This window comes from Vitis riparia, chromosome 11, assembly GCF_004353265.1.
Source record: "Vitis riparia cultivar Riparia Gloire de Montpellier isolate 1030 chromosome 11, EGFV_Vit.rip_1.0, whole genome shotgun sequence".
Taxonomy (NCBI): Eukaryota; Viridiplantae; Streptophyta; class Magnoliopsida; order Vitales; family Vitaceae; genus Vitis; species Vitis riparia.
Genome location: NC_048441.1, coordinates 16,358,291 through 16,376,282, shown reverse-complemented (window position 1 = coordinate 16,376,282; position 17,992 = coordinate 16,358,291). Strand labels below are relative to the sequence as shown.

At 36.3% G+C, this 17,992-nt stretch overlaps 2 protein-coding genes across 2 annotated transcripts; one reads left to right on the top strand and one right to left on the bottom strand.

Moving 5' to 3' along the window:
• Nucleotides 1-224: 224 nt before the first annotated feature.
• LOC117925205 (multiprotein-bridging factor 1c) lies at nucleotides 225-1,089 on the bottom strand. The gene has a single exon (XM_034844140.1). The coding sequence runs from the start codon at nucleotides 1,021-1,023 to the stop codon at nucleotides 589-591; it is 435 nt and encodes a 144-aa protein (XP_034700031.1). The 5' UTR covers nucleotides 1,024-1,089; the 3' UTR covers nucleotides 225-588.
• Nucleotides 1,090-1,133: 44 nt separating this feature from the next.
• Nucleotides 1,134-17,945, top strand: LOC117925204 (DNA mismatch repair protein MSH7). The gene is made up of 17 exons (XM_034844139.1): nucleotides 1,134-1,937; nucleotides 3,025-3,511; nucleotides 6,847-6,942; nucleotides 7,059-7,114; nucleotides 7,442-7,508; nucleotides 9,140-9,235; nucleotides 10,939-11,070; nucleotides 11,172-11,205; nucleotides 11,287-11,334; nucleotides 13,567-13,766; nucleotides 13,876-14,002; nucleotides 14,109-14,386; nucleotides 15,106-15,300; nucleotides 16,053-16,466; nucleotides 16,600-16,696; nucleotides 16,926-17,053; nucleotides 17,290-17,945. Exons 1-17 carry the CDS (start codon nucleotides 1,582-1,584, stop codon nucleotides 17,794-17,796), a joined length of 3,318 nt encoding a protein of 1,105 aa, XP_034700030.1. The 5' UTR covers nucleotides 1,134-1,581; the 3' UTR covers nucleotides 17,797-17,945.
• Nucleotides 17,946-17,992: the final 47 nt, after the last annotated feature.

The window sequence follows — 17,992 nt, the reverse complement described above, 5'->3', positions numbered from 1 at the left end:
TGCTTTCTTTCCTTGTAAAGTGAGTATCATAGAATGAATTGAGTTTATGTTCCTCCATAGTTAGTCTTCAAATTCTTCAACATGGTTTAAAAATAAAAAACATATATTTTTGTTATCGAATGTGAGATATTAATAATTACCCCCTATGTATATAAAACATATTTTTTGTGTTTTATAAAATCACTTGGCCAAACGGACGAACTCAGATTCGAGAATTAATCATATACACAATTAAGGGAAACTATTTGCCCATATATATATATATATATATATCATCAATAACTACTAGACATCCAAATTACATCATATGCAAACACAATAAGGTCATTGCGTCTCATAAAATTGCACCATATCATTCTTCCCCCCACCCCAATCGTAATTGCCCTTTTAAGAGATTGGTAGATCAAACCTAGAAACTCCCCAATAATTGAAAGAACAATAAGAAAATGGATAAACATTTTCTCTCACTCTAAAGTTCTTATCATATTATTATTATTTTTTGCTAACATTTACAAACTTTTTCACCACGAGGCACTAAATCCAAATCACGAGCGACGGAGAAGACACCAGTAAGAACAACAACCAACATCACTTGCTGATCTTTCCTCTAAGCTTGACACCTAGAACCTTCTCCATCTTCGCAAGCACCGCCTGGTTCGGCACTGCCTTACCGTTCTCGTACTCCTGAACCACCTGAGGCCTCTCGTTTATCAGCTTAGCCAGCTCCGCTTGGCTCATCTTCTTCTCCAACCTCGCTTTCTGTATCAACTGTCTCACATCCACCGATACCCTGTCCAACGCCGCCGGCTCCGTTCCTTCATCCAGCTTCCTCGTGTTCATGATCGGAGCCGCCTTCTTGTTCGCACCGCCATCGAACTTCTTCAAGGTCTGGACTGGCGCGCCTGACCGGATAGCCTTGTTCACGGCCTTTGGATCACGAAGCTCTTGCGCTTTGGGCTTCGACTTGTGGAGAACCACTGGCTCCCAATCCTGGCTCAAGGCTCCTGGAAATCTGTTTGGCATCCTAGAGAATCGAAGAGAGAGCAAGATATTTTTGGACAAAGAGATAGCTGAGGGAAAAAGCAGACGTGGGGTTCTTAAAAAGCTGAGGGTATCTCTCTGGAAGGTTCGATATGGTCCTTATCGGGATGGGCTTTGCTTTAGAAATAGGCTCATTTATTCTGCACTGAGGTCGTGAGACGTGACCCGGCGGATCTGGAACCTTCTCAATAGCAAAGAAGGGTAATTTTGGCATTCTAAATTAGATACCATCTGCGATTGGACTTCCTCCAGTCGGATTTTTGCCACGTACGTTTGTTTGGAGGACCATTCAATCGAACGGTTCACGAGGTATGTTGCAAGCTAATATTGTAGTCAAGTGAATGCCTCTGTTTTGGCGCGCTTTGAATCACAAAAGTTTATACAACGGACGGCTCAGATCAAACCACTCGACTGAGGGACACTGTCACCTTCAAAAACTCGGAAGGGGCAAAAAGAAATATTGGCGCCAATTCTTCATCTGCAGATTCTAGTTATCATCTCTCGTTCTCTCTAGCTCTCTGTGTCCACGCCAATCTTACGATGCAACGTCAGAAATCTATATTATCTTTTTTTCAAAAACCCTCGCCGGAGGACCAAAAGTGCGGAGGTTCATCAGCCGCCGACACATCCGCGGGCCGGAGCGTTTCTCAGTTTCAGGCGAAGCAACGGAACCAAAACTTCGCTGTTGGTGATCAACCTACATTTCAGATCCCAAAGCACTCGTCTATGGAAATCACAGGTACGGACACTCCGCCGGAGAAGGTGCCACGTCAGATGATACCGGCCAGCTTCACCGCAAATGACGACAGAAAAGCTGCTTCTTCTTCTTCTTCTTTGTTCTCAAGTATCATGCATAAGTTTGTGAAAGTTGATGAAAGAGAAAGCTCTTGTGAGAGGTACTTGTTTTGAATCTCTAGGGTATTTATCAGTTCTTTGAATAATCATTGATCTGGTCACTAATATGTTGTTTGATAGACATTTGAAGAATGTGGTAATCATTTGGTTTTATTTTAAGGTTTGATTGGGTTAAGGGCTTTATGTGTTTTGATGGTCCCTCGATTCGGTGGCCAAGAGATGGAACGGAAATGTAATTTCATTTCATGCTGTTTATTTTCTTGGGAAATGGCAGCTTTGACTTAACTCAGCTGAAACATTTACTAGAGCAACTGTGATTTGCTGATTATTTACAATGCTATTGTGGATTCAAGAAGTTATAAGAATACAGTATGTTCTACTGCACAAGCGTAGATGACAGTCGTGAATGTGACTTTACCAAATCGTGATATTGCAAAACAAGTTGGAAGGTGGATGATGGAGACTGCTTTTTTATTTGTATTTGAGTTTATTTTATGTGTAGTTCTTATGAATTATTGGGCAGAAATAGTTGGCTGTTTTATATTTTGATTTGTGATCCCCAAAACCTATGGAAGATTGATATTTCTTGATTCTCTAGAAAGTTAAAGTTAAACAGTAATTAACACTTGATCAGTTTGGAAACTTCCTCAACCGAAACGCTGTCCACTAATGCATTTCTCTTTCAATTTTGTTTTTGATCTCAACTAACTTTTAGAAATTATGACTTGTTACTGACAGATAGTATGGGAAGATTATGGTTTTGATTGTACGAAATGCATCTTAATTTGTTTTTACTCCCACAGGAAAATGCATGGGCATATAGTTCCTTGACGATGTTACATTTAGGGTTAATTTCATTCACCTCCTCAGAGGCTTGGGCTAAATATACTTAACCATCATTAGTTTGAAATTTCAAGAAATACCTCCCCTTTGATGAAATTTCAAACTCATGGTGCCCAAGTGTATTTAGCTCAAACCTTAGGGCAGGTGAGTGAAATTTACCCATTACATTTATGTTATATTACTCTCACACTTCAATGCGTAGAGTCTTGTATCAATTGGTGCACACACTTGTAGGAAAGAAATGCACAGTGGATCCTCTAATACTTGCTCGACATCTGTTAACAGTGACTGTGAAGTGCTCCCTAAAGAAGGAAATGTGTTTCACAGTGATGCAAAGGAAAGTGGTTTTAATTCTACCAAGCAAGTTAATCAAGTGTGTTCACTTCATAGTGAAAGTGGTGATGATGATATTATTGGGCCTGAGACACCTGGTATGCGACCTTTTGTCCCCCGTTTGAAACGAATTCAAGAAGATAACTTTGAGAATAAGAATGAGTGTTCCTTGCTGGATTCTAGCAAAAGACTGAAGCTTCTTCAGAATTCAACAACTGGAAACAAAAACTATGGGGAAGTATCTGATACAACTAGCAAGTTTGAATGGCTTGATCCTTCCCGAAGAAGGGATGCTAATAGGAGGAGGCCTGGTGATGCTCTTTATGATAAAAGGACACTTTATATACCGCCTGATGCTTTGCAGAAAATGTCAGCAAGTCAGAAACAATATTGGAGTATCAAATGCCAATATATGGATGTTGTTCTCTTCTTCAAAGTGGTTAGTTAAAAGATGCAATCTGTTTTTTATTAGGGTGCATCGAACATCAATTGGTATGTCTATGCTTTCTGTTTTATTCAACTGAGATTTGGGCTTTCACTATTGTGCTTTGTCACCACCTGAAAGTTCATAATGAGTGCTTTCATGTTTCATGTATATACTGATTGAACTTTTGTTACTTCTGTAATCCAGCGGTAAGGAAAAAACTTTAGATCAGCAGTCAATTGTATTGATAATATATATGATGATCTATTGCATATATGAGCATCTGAGTAAAGTCAAAAGCCTTTATTGTTTATGCAGTCAGGTACTATCTTCTTCAATTGAAATGTGAGTACATAATATTATAATAGACAACTGAAGTAATTCCCTTCAGACGTAGACAATGTTTTTAGATTTTGTTATGCTTTAGTTTAAGATTATAATAAACAAGGAGTTAGTAGAGGCAGGCGGCTAAGAAGATAATTGAAAGCACTCAGAAGACAGGATTCCTACATAACAATCCACCATGATGTGGGAAATAAACCACTAAATGCCATCTACATGCTATTGACTTATTGATAAGTGGATTCTATATGAATTAATGATGTTCTCAATAATTCTTAAAAGTATTGGAGTCTGATTGTATGTCTATATACTTAAGGATGTCTGTATTGCACAGCATTGCATACCATTATAAGTAAATTATTAGCTATATTTTCCTTCACTAGTGTAAACAAGACAAAATCTAACTAGAAATTAAATGAGACAATGTGATTATGGTTCATCCTGCCTCCAACTTATAGTTTAAGAAATTTAAAATAAAGTACACGCTTGTAATGGTAATGCTTCAAGCTCTTTTCTTTATCATTTGAGTTATTTTATATTATGTAACCCTTGAAATGTAGGCATATTAAATAGATTGTCCTTTTTGGGTATAAAATTAATTTAAATCTTATTTGTGTCAAATGACAAATTTGATAGTCAAAGTTTCATAATTGTAATGCCTTTTGTTACCCATAATTTTTTTTTTTTTTTTAAAAAAAAGAACTGTAGTGCCTTTTGTTCTTTCTCATCCATACTAGTTATCATGTATTACATGAACTTTGGGATATAGGCATGTTCTTGTTATATATATGTCTGATTTTTATTTTTTTGATACATGGGTAGTGTACAGAAGGTGCTAAAGGTGAGAAAGAAACAAAACCAGCAGCCACAAACACTCTTCCACCATGTAGAGCCCAAGCATTTGATGAGGAACCAAATTGTAGTGGCTGACGAGATCAATGGAAGAGGGTACACTTAAGGGATCTTTTAGGGATTGATTTGAGTGTTGCATTTCAAAAAGATCTTCAATTACATTCTTTCCAAATTGTTCAAAACAAGTGCAATTGAGCCATCCTCCATGCTTTCCTGTGCCTCTTCTCGCAAAAGCCCCATGCTAACCCATTAGCAACTCTTTCACCAAAGAAGGGAGTACCTAATAGATGCTGAATAAAGAGAACAAAAGATGCCATGACCCTTTACTTTCTGACAATGGATGAGCAGGTCATTAGCTGAATCTTTTGCCCTCTTACTAATGCAACAATAATTCACCAAAAACCATCGTCTTCTTTTGAGCTGATCCGAGGTTAAGATTCTTCTCCAAGCAACCTCTCACACAAAGAAGCCCACCTTCAATGGAGCCAAGAGTTGCATGCTTCTTTTGAGAGGAAAGTCACACTTCCATCCAACTTCAAATCCCACTCTTATTTGCCTCTTGGTGCCATTCAGCCTCACACCCATTGTGCCTCCCTAACTCTTGAACATGCCTCAACTAACTTTGAACACCATCCAATTCCCAATCTTGGAATTGTCTTATGAAATGAGGGTCCAAAGCACCTGCCCACGCATTTCCTCCTGAACATCAGCCATCCCTACCTGCTTACAGTTGCAAAAGAGACAAGATGGGGAAATTTTTTCAATGGAGAATCTTCATGCCAAGCATTTTTCGTAAACTTGACTCTTCTCCATTGCCTACATAAAACCAACTCTTCGGTCCCTGCATGACTCTTTCATAAAATTTCCCACAATAACCCATCTCTAAAAAGGCTCCCTCTCTAGACCTATCTCTTAAGACCATCCTTTTGTTTTTTAATCCATACAAATGGATGACCACTTCACAAGGTGCAAGTTCTCCTCAAGAGCTCTGTCCTGCTGCAAGAAGTCAAAGTAACAAATATATGAATTAAATGAGCCTCCTGCTCTTTGAAAGGTATTGTTGTTTCCAGTGAGTCAACCTCTCATTGAACCTCTCCTCCGTCATGTGTCAAGCTTCTGAAGATTCAAATGAAGCTCTCAAGGGCAGGCCTTAGTAAGTGGCAGAATGTTTCTTCTCTCCACAATCCATAAAAGATTCTAACTCCTCTATTTAGGGATGCTTCTCATAGGAATTAATTCACTCTTATTTAGAGTAACTTTCAAACCTAAAGAAGCCTGAAACCAAAGAACTGAAAGACTTACTGCTCAGAAGAAGACTTACAAAAAAGAAGGGGGTCATCAGTGAAAAAGAGGTGGGAATGTCCACATCCTCTCCTTCCCTACTTCCTACATTCAAGCCCAAAGTGAAGCCTGCCTCCTAGCCCTTCGGGAAAGCACAGTAGGAGCTTCCCACATTTCTGATTTCTGCTGTTCATTTCCATTTTTTTTTTTCACTTTGTATTTCATAATCTAGGATGGCAAAACATGTGTACAAGTTAAGGCTTTGGGCTCTTTTATCATAGCTGTAGCTTCTAGTGAGGGTTTGACCACCCACCCTTGTGGCGCCCCCCAACCCTAAAAAGGAAAAAAGGAAAAAGTGTAAATATGGGTTTTCTATTTATTATATAAAGAAATTTAAATTCTAGAATATCCTCCTGAAAGTTCTTTGTAAAAGATCCCACCTAACTTTACTGAAAAGATATACTAAGTCTCAAAGTGTCAAATCTCTTATACTTTAAAATGCTTTAGTTGTAACCAAACATCTTGTGAAGCCCTTTTAACAGTTAAAAGAGCTTTTAGGCATCTAACAAGTTGCACTGAATTGGGCTTTTATTGTGCATCCTTCCACAGGGCCACGGTGGTTGGTTTGGATATTGAAACATTTAAAATGCATCTTGAAAAAAGTAACTCTTTAGAATGTTGCCTCTTGTGCTTCAAACTTATGTTTATTTTATTTTTTTGTTAGGAAATTCCTCTTATAACTAAGAAAATATCTGTATACAGAAGTCCTGTATTGTAGGAATTGCATGTGACTGATTTTAGTTTTTCTTTTAGTTTAGACTTCATTTGTTTTGAATTCATGCATGCTTAATTCCGCAATTTTTAATACAATGTAGGGAAAATTCTATGAGCTTTATGAACTAGATGCTGAAATTGGCCATAAGGAGCTTGATTGGAAAATGACATTTAGTGGTGTGGGGAAATGTCGACAGGTAGCTTCAAATTTTATGTTGTTTGTTCTTTCTCCATTTTGTTCAGCCTGTTATAAGCTATTGCCATGTCTTTAAGGAAGTCATCTGTATTTCTTGACATCCCACTATTTAATCAGGTTGGTATTTCTGAGAGTGGGATTGATGAGGCTGTGCAGAAGTTGATTGCTCGTGGGTAAGGGAACGATATTGCAAAAGTTCATTTTAAAATAGAGTTTTTTTAAGAAGGAAAAGTACCCACATTAGCAAATATTCACTATAAGTTTATCTCTCAATATTGGTACAACTTTTATACACACTAAACTCTTCCTTTTTTGTACTACAAGCTAGTAGAGAATGTAAAAGGGGCATTCCTAAACTTGTTTATGGCTTGCACTTGGTCTTCTTTTATATGGCTCCATATAGTTCATGCACACTAGTTAAGCTGATACTTGGTTGAGCACTTGCTCCTCTTATTTACCTATTATTATCATTATTTTATTTTGTTTTGTTTTTCCTGAAGATATAAAGTTGGACGAATGGAGCAGTTGGAGACATCTGAACAAGCAAAAGCCAGAGGTTCAACTTCGGTAAGTTTGCCAAAGGTGGCCTACAGAGCCAAAATCTTTTAGATGTTGATAGAATTATTATCACTAGGGCTGTTTGACAATTGAAGATACTTTTTATTCCTCTCACCATTAGAGGAATTAATTTATTTCATGTTCTTAACCCCATTTGTGATTTGGACCCATAATAGTTATCTTAAGGCCATTGCCCTGCTGCTTTAACTGTGGTTGCTAAAAACAAGTTCCTAGTTTCTTGACTCTGGTAATCAGCTGAAACCCATGGATCCTGTGCAAGGGCAAAATCTAGGAAAGTGGAGGAAAATAAAGTTTCTGTTTGGTTGCAACAATTAGAATTGTTTTCTGTTTTCAAAATGAGAAAAATGAAAACAACATTGAAAACATGTTTGGTAATGCATTTTAAAACCTGTTTTTTGGAAACGTTCTTGGAACTGAGTTGTTAGAAAATAGTTTTAATTATCATTTTTTTCTTGCATTTTAAGAATACAAACACTTTAAAATTTGAAAATGGTCCAAAAATATACATGGTTATTATTATTATTATTTTATTTTTGAAAATGTTAAATCTTTGAAAATACCATGTTTATTTCATTACTACTCTGCTTTCCTTGACCCTACATAACCTACTACAGTCAGTCCATTGAATATCTTTACCTTGTCTGCTGCCTACATATGAGAACAGTGATGATATTGCTTAATGTAATATAGGCATCTTGGGTTTACACCAGGAGCTGCAAAAATAGAGAAATCAAGAGGGACAGTCCACTAAGAATGGTTCTTACCTATTAAAGAGAAAGGAGAAAGTCTTTGTCATCTTCCTTTGTGGTGGGAGTTGGGGATATGGTTCTGTAAATGGTTTCCTCTTAAGGCCCATAATACCAAACTAGCCTTCACTTGGTAATAACCAGTATGTTTTGGATAAACTTTGTTTAAGTGGCTAAAGTGACTCATTGAATACCTATAAATTTTCAACTGGCGATTTTTGTTTAATATGTTAAACTAGCTACTGTGGGAACTTTAGCAGCATGTAAAAACTAAGGGCCTATTTGCAAACTGTTTTTGGAATCCAAAGAATAGAAAATAGTTTTCTATTGTAAAGAATAGAAAATAGTTTCCTAACTTAAAAAAAATATTTGACAAATTTTTCACTCAAAAACAGTTTTTTGAGGATTTGTTTTGGGGTACTTTCAGGTTTTTTTTTTATTTTTTTTTATTTTTATTTTTTTATTTATGGAGTATTCTAGGAAACAATTGAAAATATGGAGGAACTTTTGCATTGTGCACGAGTGCACAGTACCACAGAGAATAATATGAGAAGACTACTTTTCATATTTGAGTTCCCAAATGAAATTTTCTCTGAAAACAATTGAGAATGGTTTTTAAGAAGTATTCTAGAAATTGTCTTTTGAGAATTGATTCTGAAGATGTTGCTAAACAAGCCCTAATTCTTCCGCATATACTATTATCCTTAGTGACTGTAAAGTCTGTAATTATTTCTAGTTGCTTTGTTCCTTTAGCCTCATATTTGAAGTGTATGTTTCCTCTGTTACTAGAACCAGATGTTTTTAACTACATGCTATGGCATTGGTTGTATGGCTATCAAAGTCCGGTGTGTGATTAGTAATTTTGGGTTTCAGGTAATTCAAAGAAAACTAGTTCATGTAGTCACACCATCAACTGCATGCGATGGCAACATTGGGCCTGATGCTGTTCATCTTCTTTCTGTAAAGGAGGTTTGTATGCACTTTTATTGATTACCTGTATACATATCTTTATTTTTGCATTGTGCATGAAATTTTAAATTCTGTTAGTTGCTCTCCAGTTTTAGTGTCATGTGCTATTTTGAATATCTAGGCCTTGGTTGTTGCTTACATATATATTATCCATTAATTTTCCTTCTTTTTCATTTTCCTCCCTCAGTGTGTTTTATATGGGTGTGGGGAGATATTCATCTTTCAAATTTAAAAATTCCATCCAGGAACATATTAATAATAGTTATTGTGTAAGCAAAGTTTTACTCAAAATTGATGACTAAAATCATGGATACCTTCACCTACTATGATATGAGTCAAGTTTCATTGAACTTTTACCATTTTATATGAATTGATTTCATTTCAAATCTCATTGAAGCTAACCCCAAAATTAATAATTAAAATATTAGATGGTCCTGTGCTTGGTCATGTTTGCATGATTTCCTCAGCCTTCTGGAGATTGAATTGGAAAATTTTGCAGAGTTGTAAATTCATATTGACTGTGCAATGTTTTGTTTTGAGTAAGTGCATTATGTTCGGATTTGCTTTATTACTGATCCTATACAAGGGGCATCTTGTCCTGTTTAATTTTTAGGACATTTTTACTGCCTCCAGTAACAAGTCTTCTGGGCATTTTCACAATACACATGTCTGACACCATTCTGGGTGCATTCAAATTTACCAGCCATTATTTGCTTCTGGAATGTGTTGAAGCATGCTACCCATGTGTATTTCATTTTGTGCTTTTTGTTCTGAGGTTCTTCCCAAATTTTTCTTTTCTTTATTCTGTTGTGTGTTAATAATTTTTTGGATTTGAGCTATTAGAGGCCCACTCTTTATGGTTCTTCAATGCAGTAATATATACATTCCATTTTTCTTTTTATCAGAAACAAACATTTTCATTCATCAAACAATTGATATATACAAGAAGGATAAGTAATCCTTCAAAGATGTACAAAAGATGGTAGAAAATAACCAAAAACTAGAACCACAAAAACTGCCCCTTGTCATAAAAACCTGCATATAAACAGGAGCAAAAAGCATTGGACACTCAAGGGGGGAGGGAATCTCCAACACGGGAATAATATATACATTCCATGAAGCACATATATGACACATCTATGTAGCCTTATTTTCATGCTTATAATTTGAGAGTTGTGTCCAACACCCCATATTTCTGCCAATATGTTGTATTGGTGTCCTTGTCCACTAATTGTTGCCAAATGAAATAAAAAAACAGCTGAACAATTATTAAATCGGATAAACCTATAGAACTAACCATGCCAGCAGACTCAATCTCCCAATTATGATCCAATAAATTGTGTCTATTTATGTCATAGACTGGATATGCTCAGATGACCAAAGGACCTTGGATGTGAGAATAGGGACCGCGTTCCTTCCCTTCATAAAATGGCTGGTTCAAATGATTTAATGTTTTGGATGCAATATCATGGTATCTTCCATTCCTTTTTCATGGATACAATCTACCTAGCTCCGAGCATTACTAAATCTTCTGTGTATTAATTTCTTGCTATCATAAATTTATTTTTTTGAACTTGAACGGTCCAATTTGGTTATTTTTTAATTTTATCTTTTTATCTTTTTTATTTTTTTCTTGTGATTTTACTATGAGGCTTTCTTTAGACAAACGCTTATCAATGGTTTGCATTGGATTTGGTTTTTAGGGTAACAACATATTGGAGAATGGTTCAGTTATATATGGGTTTGCTTTTGTTGATTGTGCGGCCTTAAAATTTTGGATTGGATCCATAAGTGACGATGCTTCTTGTGCTGCTTTGGGGGCTTTGTTGATGCAAGTATGCTCTTCTACCTCTTGTTTCTATTTAAACTTCTATCCTAATGTTCTACCTATCAGAATAAGAAACATTCTTATTTTCTTATTTGGTTATGATTTTAGGTGTCACCTAAGGAAGTCATATATGAAAATCAAGGTGAGATATTTATTTTTATCTTTATTTTTTTAGGCATACTGACTTTTTGCTTCATGCAACTAAATATGCTGATTATTGCAGAGCTGTCCAAAGAAGCTCAGAAAGCACTCAAGAAGTATTCATTATCAGGTGAGGATTGCATTAACCTCATTCATATTGACTAAAATGAAACATGTTCTACGTGCCTGTATTTATCAACAACATCAGTGCTTTTAGATGTAGAAAACAAAATATGTTCTGCATCTTCAGAACTAGTAAAAAACTAGCTGATTACTATGAATAAAAGTCACATGCATAGTGAAGTAAGACTAGGAAAAAACTCTTTGTTCATCTAATTCAAATTTTTTTCTCCTACTTTAAGTTATGCATATCTTTGTCATGATTTTGGAAGAGAATATAATTCAGTTTATTCCTTGAAAGTATTTCTTTTCTAAGTGATATCAATGCCTGCTTCATTGCAGAACATGGTTCATTTTATGTATTTATGATTGTATTGGCTGACCATGGAGGTATCCATGGGCTGGGAATGGATGTATGGTATTTGTTTTTCTTTCCTCTCTAGCAAACATAACAATATGAAATATCACACTTTGTTCATTCTGCTGATATGAATATGAGCATGTCCCCCTAAATTCTGTAGGTAAACCTGATTTAACTTGATAAGTACCTTAAGGAGCTCAAGAGTCATCAAAATGGATGTTTGATGCACCAATAGAGACTTCAAAGAGTACCCAAAATTTTTTGTTATTTATTTATTTTTTGTGGTTTTATTTAGTGCATGTATCATTTTCTAGAGATGGGGAACATTGCATAGATACATGAAATGTTTCCCTGTACCTAAAAATTTTATTTCCAATTAAGGAACATATTATAGAGTGCTTCTAACTGGTTTCTAGAAACTTATAATAGTCAAGAAAATATTCCTTTTGGGTTCTCATTTGATCTTTGTTGCTAGTTATTAGAGTAATTAACTTTGGTAATATCATGATAAAGATTTTAGATTATTTCTCCTTCTTCTTGGTTTGTTTGTTTTTTTTCTCTCTTGTTTTTTGAGGAACTTTAACAAGATAGGAATTTATGCTGAAGTAGAATAATGAGATCCACTATAATTTTCATATTATCCAGACTGAAAGGTTGATTAAAACTGGCTGGATGGTCTAAACCATGCTCTTGGCCACCCTTTAGTTCAGCCTGCCTTATCCTATTCTGGAGTAAATCAAAGTCATCAGTGTAAAATACCAACTGGTAACCTGTTGGTTGTATACTTGTCACAGGAGGGCCACCATGCCTAGGTGTGTCATAGGTGTGCCTTAATATGTAAGCACGAGCTCTAAGTTCAATGTTGTTTTATTTATTTATTTATTTGTTATTATCATTATTATTATTTTTAACATTGTGACCATGTAACCTCAGCATGCCAAGAGTCCAGGAAGTCATTTCTTCATGTCCTGTCATTTTGTATGTTAATTTAATTCTTAAAGACTCTTGCTTTTAGTTGTGTGCCAGAAATTCAGTAGACATTTATGATGACCGTGGCTGGAGTAAAAAGTACCAAACCGATCTTTTTTTATGTGGTAACCCTTTTTTCTAAAGGAGGTCCATGCTTGAAACCAGGCACCTGTGCAACTATGCTTTCTGTACCATTTCTTTTCAACAATTACTGGTACTTGCTCATTTAGTCTACCCAAACATAACCCCCTTTAGGCTTTGCTGAAGGGTTGGGGAGGGTTTGTATTCTGTTGGTTTTCACTGATTTCCTATGGTGATAAATCAAGGCATATTCAGGGCACTCTATCTGGAAGAGAACTTGGTGACAAACAATGTGATGGGAATATGGGAACACAAGCCCTGGATCTTGATTTCGTGGTTTATGTATCAATGTATTTGTTTGCTTGTATTTACTCATATGTATCTTCAAATTTTAGACAACACCTGAATGTTGTTGAGCACTTTTTGGTTTTATTTTGTTTGTTTTTGTTCTTTTGGTTTTTCTCTATGGGAAGGCTTTCTGTGTTACTTGTGATCAAATACTCTTCTTTGACTAGAGAATGAGTCATTCTTTTGATCATGCTCAAATAGGTGTTTTGAGTTTCTTATATGTAGAAGGCCTGCCACTTTCTTGATGTTGCTTCTTGTTTTCCTTGTTAGCCATCTGTACCATTAACATGATATCAAGAACTTGTACAATCCATGCACCAATTTGTATTATCCTCCTCGTTAGTTGATCTGAAATGCTCATTTCTGTTTATTAGTTCATATTGTATCATCAATTGAAGCACTATTTTGACATTATTTGGAATTTATGTTGTTTAGCCATTTGTCATAAGCAGGGATTGTGCCTAAGTTTTGTTCACATTGCAGGCTTCACTGCTTTGAAGTTGACTCCTCTTCCGCTGTGCACTGATTTTGTGGATGCTTCAAAAGTAAGAAATCTGATTCATTTGAAGGGGTACTTTAAAGGCTCTGATAATTCATGGGATCATGCACTTGATGGTGTCATGCATCATGATCTTGCTTTATGCGCTCTTGGTGGACTTCTTGGTCATTTGTCCAGGTTGAAGGTAAGCTTGTTTCTATGCCCATTTTTGTTTTAATTTTTTTTCGTTATTGGGAGCATGTATGCATGTGATACTTATAATAGTCAACATCTTTTTTCATGTTTCTAAATAGTTGGATGATACCTTACGTAATGGAGATATTTTACCATACCAAGTCTATAGCGGTTGCCTCCGGATGGATGGACAAACACTAGTCAATCTTGAGATTTTCAGTAATAATGCTGATGGTGGCTCATCAGGCAAGTGTTCACTATTTAGCTTCCTGGAATATACCTAGGCACTTTTATCCATCCTGTACTGCTTAGTTCTGTAATGCTGACATGTTATGTCTTACTTGAGTTTCAGGTACTCTATACAAATATCTTGATAACTGTGTAACATCATCTGGTAAGCGGCTTTTGCGGAACTGGATCTGTCATCCACTGAAAGATGTTCAGGAAATCAATAATAGGCTTAATGTAGTGGAGCATCTAATGACCAGTACAGAAACTATGTCGTTCATTGCTCAATGTCTTCGCAAGCTTCCAGACTTGGAAAGGTTACTCGGACAGGTCAAGGCTAGTGTTCAGTCATCAGCTTTACTATTGCTGCCTTTTTTTGGCAAAAAATTATTGAAACAGCGGGTATGTCTTCTCTACTAATAGCTGAAGTCCTTGTACCTTGCACTTCTTCTGTATTGCATTGTTTAGCAAAAACATATCATCTTTTAATCCTTTTTCTTCCTTTTAAGATATTGTTACCGCACCTGGCCTTCTTTCTCATTTTTTCATTCTCTATTCACCATGGAAAAAAGTGTCTAGTTTTTGCATTTTCTGATGAGTTACATGAATCATCTTAATTGTAGGGAGCACAAGTGTTAGAATCATTTGCCTGTGTTTTGGCATTGTTACTTGGGATTTTACATGCAACTATGTAATTCAGACCTAAATCTTGTATGTTGGGGTTGTCCAAGTGCAGCAAAAAAAGTTTGTCACATTACATACACAAACTTCTCATGGATAAGAAACTCAATGACCAACATTTGGCTTGCCTATCTCTTATATTTGGCTGGAAAAACACCTATACTGGTCTAAACACACTTAGCCATTGCTCTGCGGTGTTAAGAACACTAATTTTCCCCTTCAGAGCTGGGGTTTTCTTTTTGTACCTGTTATAAAGAGCAATATGCTTAAATATGTGTTAAAAACTCTATGGCCTATATACACACTTCAGAATGAATCTTAAAATTGCTAATTATCAGATAATTATGGTATCTATTTTTTAGTCACAAAAAAATAACCTTTTTGTATCACTTTGTTGTTTTAAATCAAAATATATAACTTTCCTTATTATTGTGGCACAGGTAAAAGTGTTTGGGTTGCTTGTTAAAGGTTTACGCGTTGCAATAGGCTTGCTAGTGCGGCTACAGAAGGAAGGGCACATAATGCCATCATTATCAGAAGTCTTAAAACTTCCAATGTTAAGTGGTAGTAGTGGGGTTGATAAACTCCTTACTCAGTTCGAAGCAGCAATAGATAGTGACTTCCCCAATTATGAGGTTTGCTTTTTTTCTGGACAATGCTGGTCTTTGGTCTTTTCAAGAGTTCTCTGCCTTTGTTTCAATATGCTGTTCATTACTACGTCTAATAGAGCTTAACCATCACTTGCATGCATAAATTTATCCATCATGAGTATCAGCTTAGACTTAATTTTGTATTTTAACTCCATTTATCCCACTCCAAGTTTCCAAAACCATAGAAATATGTTAAAAAGGGAGATAGGAGGAAAGAAGGGGGGCCCAACTAGGGCTGTAAAGTGAGCTTGAGCCAGCCTGATAACAATGTGGTTGATAAAAATCTGGCTGAGCTATGAATAAATGTCAACTGAGCCAAGTTCGGTCATTTATTTCAGCCTGACATTAAATTCTGAACCTCAGTGCAGCCTGACCTGTATGGGTACTTCTGTAAAATCTGGTGATCTATAGTGATTTTAGTCTAGCTCACATTTGCTAAGTTCCAATTTTGAATCTCCTGTTTCTACAATAGATAAATTTCTGTGTTCAAAGATCAAGACCAATTTGGTCAGTTGGTTGATTCATGTTGTTTTGAATCTGAATGCCATGTACTCAAAATCCAGTATTTCTCTTAGTAACCATTTGCTTTAAAAAAATTGCGTTTTAATGAGCTCTTTGAACCCAAGTGAGCCAAAACTCAACTCCACAGTTTATGGGCTCTGTGTGAGTGTGTATGTATGTTTCTATTCTTTTGTGAATAATTTTGTGCTAGTAACTAACACAGTATGTTATTGCAGAACCATGATGTAACAGATTCAGATGCCGAAATACTCTCTATTCTGATCGAGCTATTTATTGAGAAAACTACTCAGTGGCTTCAAGTCATTCATGCTATTAACCACATCGATGTACTAAGGTCTTTTGCAGTCATTGCAAACTTTTCATGTGGGGCTATGTCTAGACCTGTTATTTTGCCTCATTCAGAACCGGCAACTTTGTCTGGAGAGACTAGAGGACCTCTACTTAAAATCAAAGGTCTATGGCATCCATTTGCTATTGGGGAGAATGGAGGAGTGCCTGTCCCAAATGACATACACCTTGGTGAGGATACAGATGGCAATCATCCACGCACTTTGCTGTTGACTGGACCAAATATGGGTGGAAAATCAACCCTTCTGCGTGCCACCTGTCTTGCTGTTATACTGGCCCAGGTTAGTTTTGTTGTTTAGAACTTAGATTATCATAATGGATAGTTTAACGTCTTTCATAAATTTCAGGGCATAGGGATATTCTGATCTTCAATAGTTTCTTTTTCCTCATTTTTAACTCCCTCATGACTTGCAGCTGGGCTCTTATGTGCCTTGTAAGATGTGTATACTCTCCCTTGTGGATGTTGTCTTCACAAGGCTTGGTGCCACTGATCGAATCATGACTGGAGAGAGTAAGTTCTCCTTAACAGCTTAATGGTTTATGGATTTCATTTAAATCTATCAAAAAAAATGGTTTATGGATTTCATTTGAGTGTTACAATTGCTTTTGGTGATCCAAAATCTATCTTTTCTCTGAGGCATGTCATGTAGGAGAATTCATCCAATACTTGTAGCAGTCCATTTGTGCGTTTGTCATCTGAAATTGAAAAAGACGCTGAAACAGTCTCAATTTATTTTTAGGTACTTTCTTTATCGAGTGCACTGAAACAGCATCAGTTCTTCGAAATGCCACTCAAGATTCTCTTGTTCTGCTTGATGAACTGGGTCGAGGAACAAGCACCTTTGATGGATATGCCATTGCATATGCTGTGAGATTACAGTTCTTCAAACTATTAATTGATTTACCTTCTTAGCTGATACTCTTGTTTTTGCTTTTCCTGACTACAATAAACTTCTTACTTTTTTAAAAAAAATAAAAAATTATGTCAAATATTTACCTCACCTCTTCTAAAAGTGTGCAAGTTTACACATACATTTCTATTTTCTTTGCAGTTTGGATGTGTACTTTGTCCATTTTAATAAAACATACTAAAATTTTGTATAGGTATTCCGCCATCTTGTTGAAAAGGTCAACTGCCGGCTACTATTTGCTACACACTACCACCCACTGACAAAGGAATTTGCTTCTCATCCTCATGTCACACTCCAACACATGGCTTGCACTTTCAACCTGAAGGGTGAAAAGTCTTCTGGAGGTGAACAGGAGTTAGTTTTTCTTTACCAGCTTACATCCGGAGCATGTCCAGAGAGTTATGGATTACAAGTGGCACTCATGGCTGGGGTCCCAAAAGAGGTGGTTGAAGCAGCTTCAACAGCTGGACGAATGATGAAACAGTCGATCGGAGAAAGTTTCAGGACAAGTGAACAGAGATCAGAGTTCTCAACTCTCCATGAAGAGTGGCTGAAGGCCCTATTGACTGTTTCAAGGCTTGGAGAACATAATTTTGATGATGATGCCTGGGATACATTGTTTTGCCTGTGGCATGAGATGAAGAGCTCATGCCAATCCACTAACTCAAGAAAGGCACTAAATTCACAGATTGCACCTTAGAAATCCTGAAGCAGCCAATTTTGAAATGATTTGGCAGTTCAGATCCATGACTTTGTACGTGCATAATTTAGATATTTGGTTGTAAATTGGGGAAAAGAACTGCACTGTAAATCGTTTCCTGATGCTAATAGCCTAAGAGCTTTCTTTCATTTCGGGTTTCCGGACATTGACGAGAGGCTGTGAAACAAATAGGTGG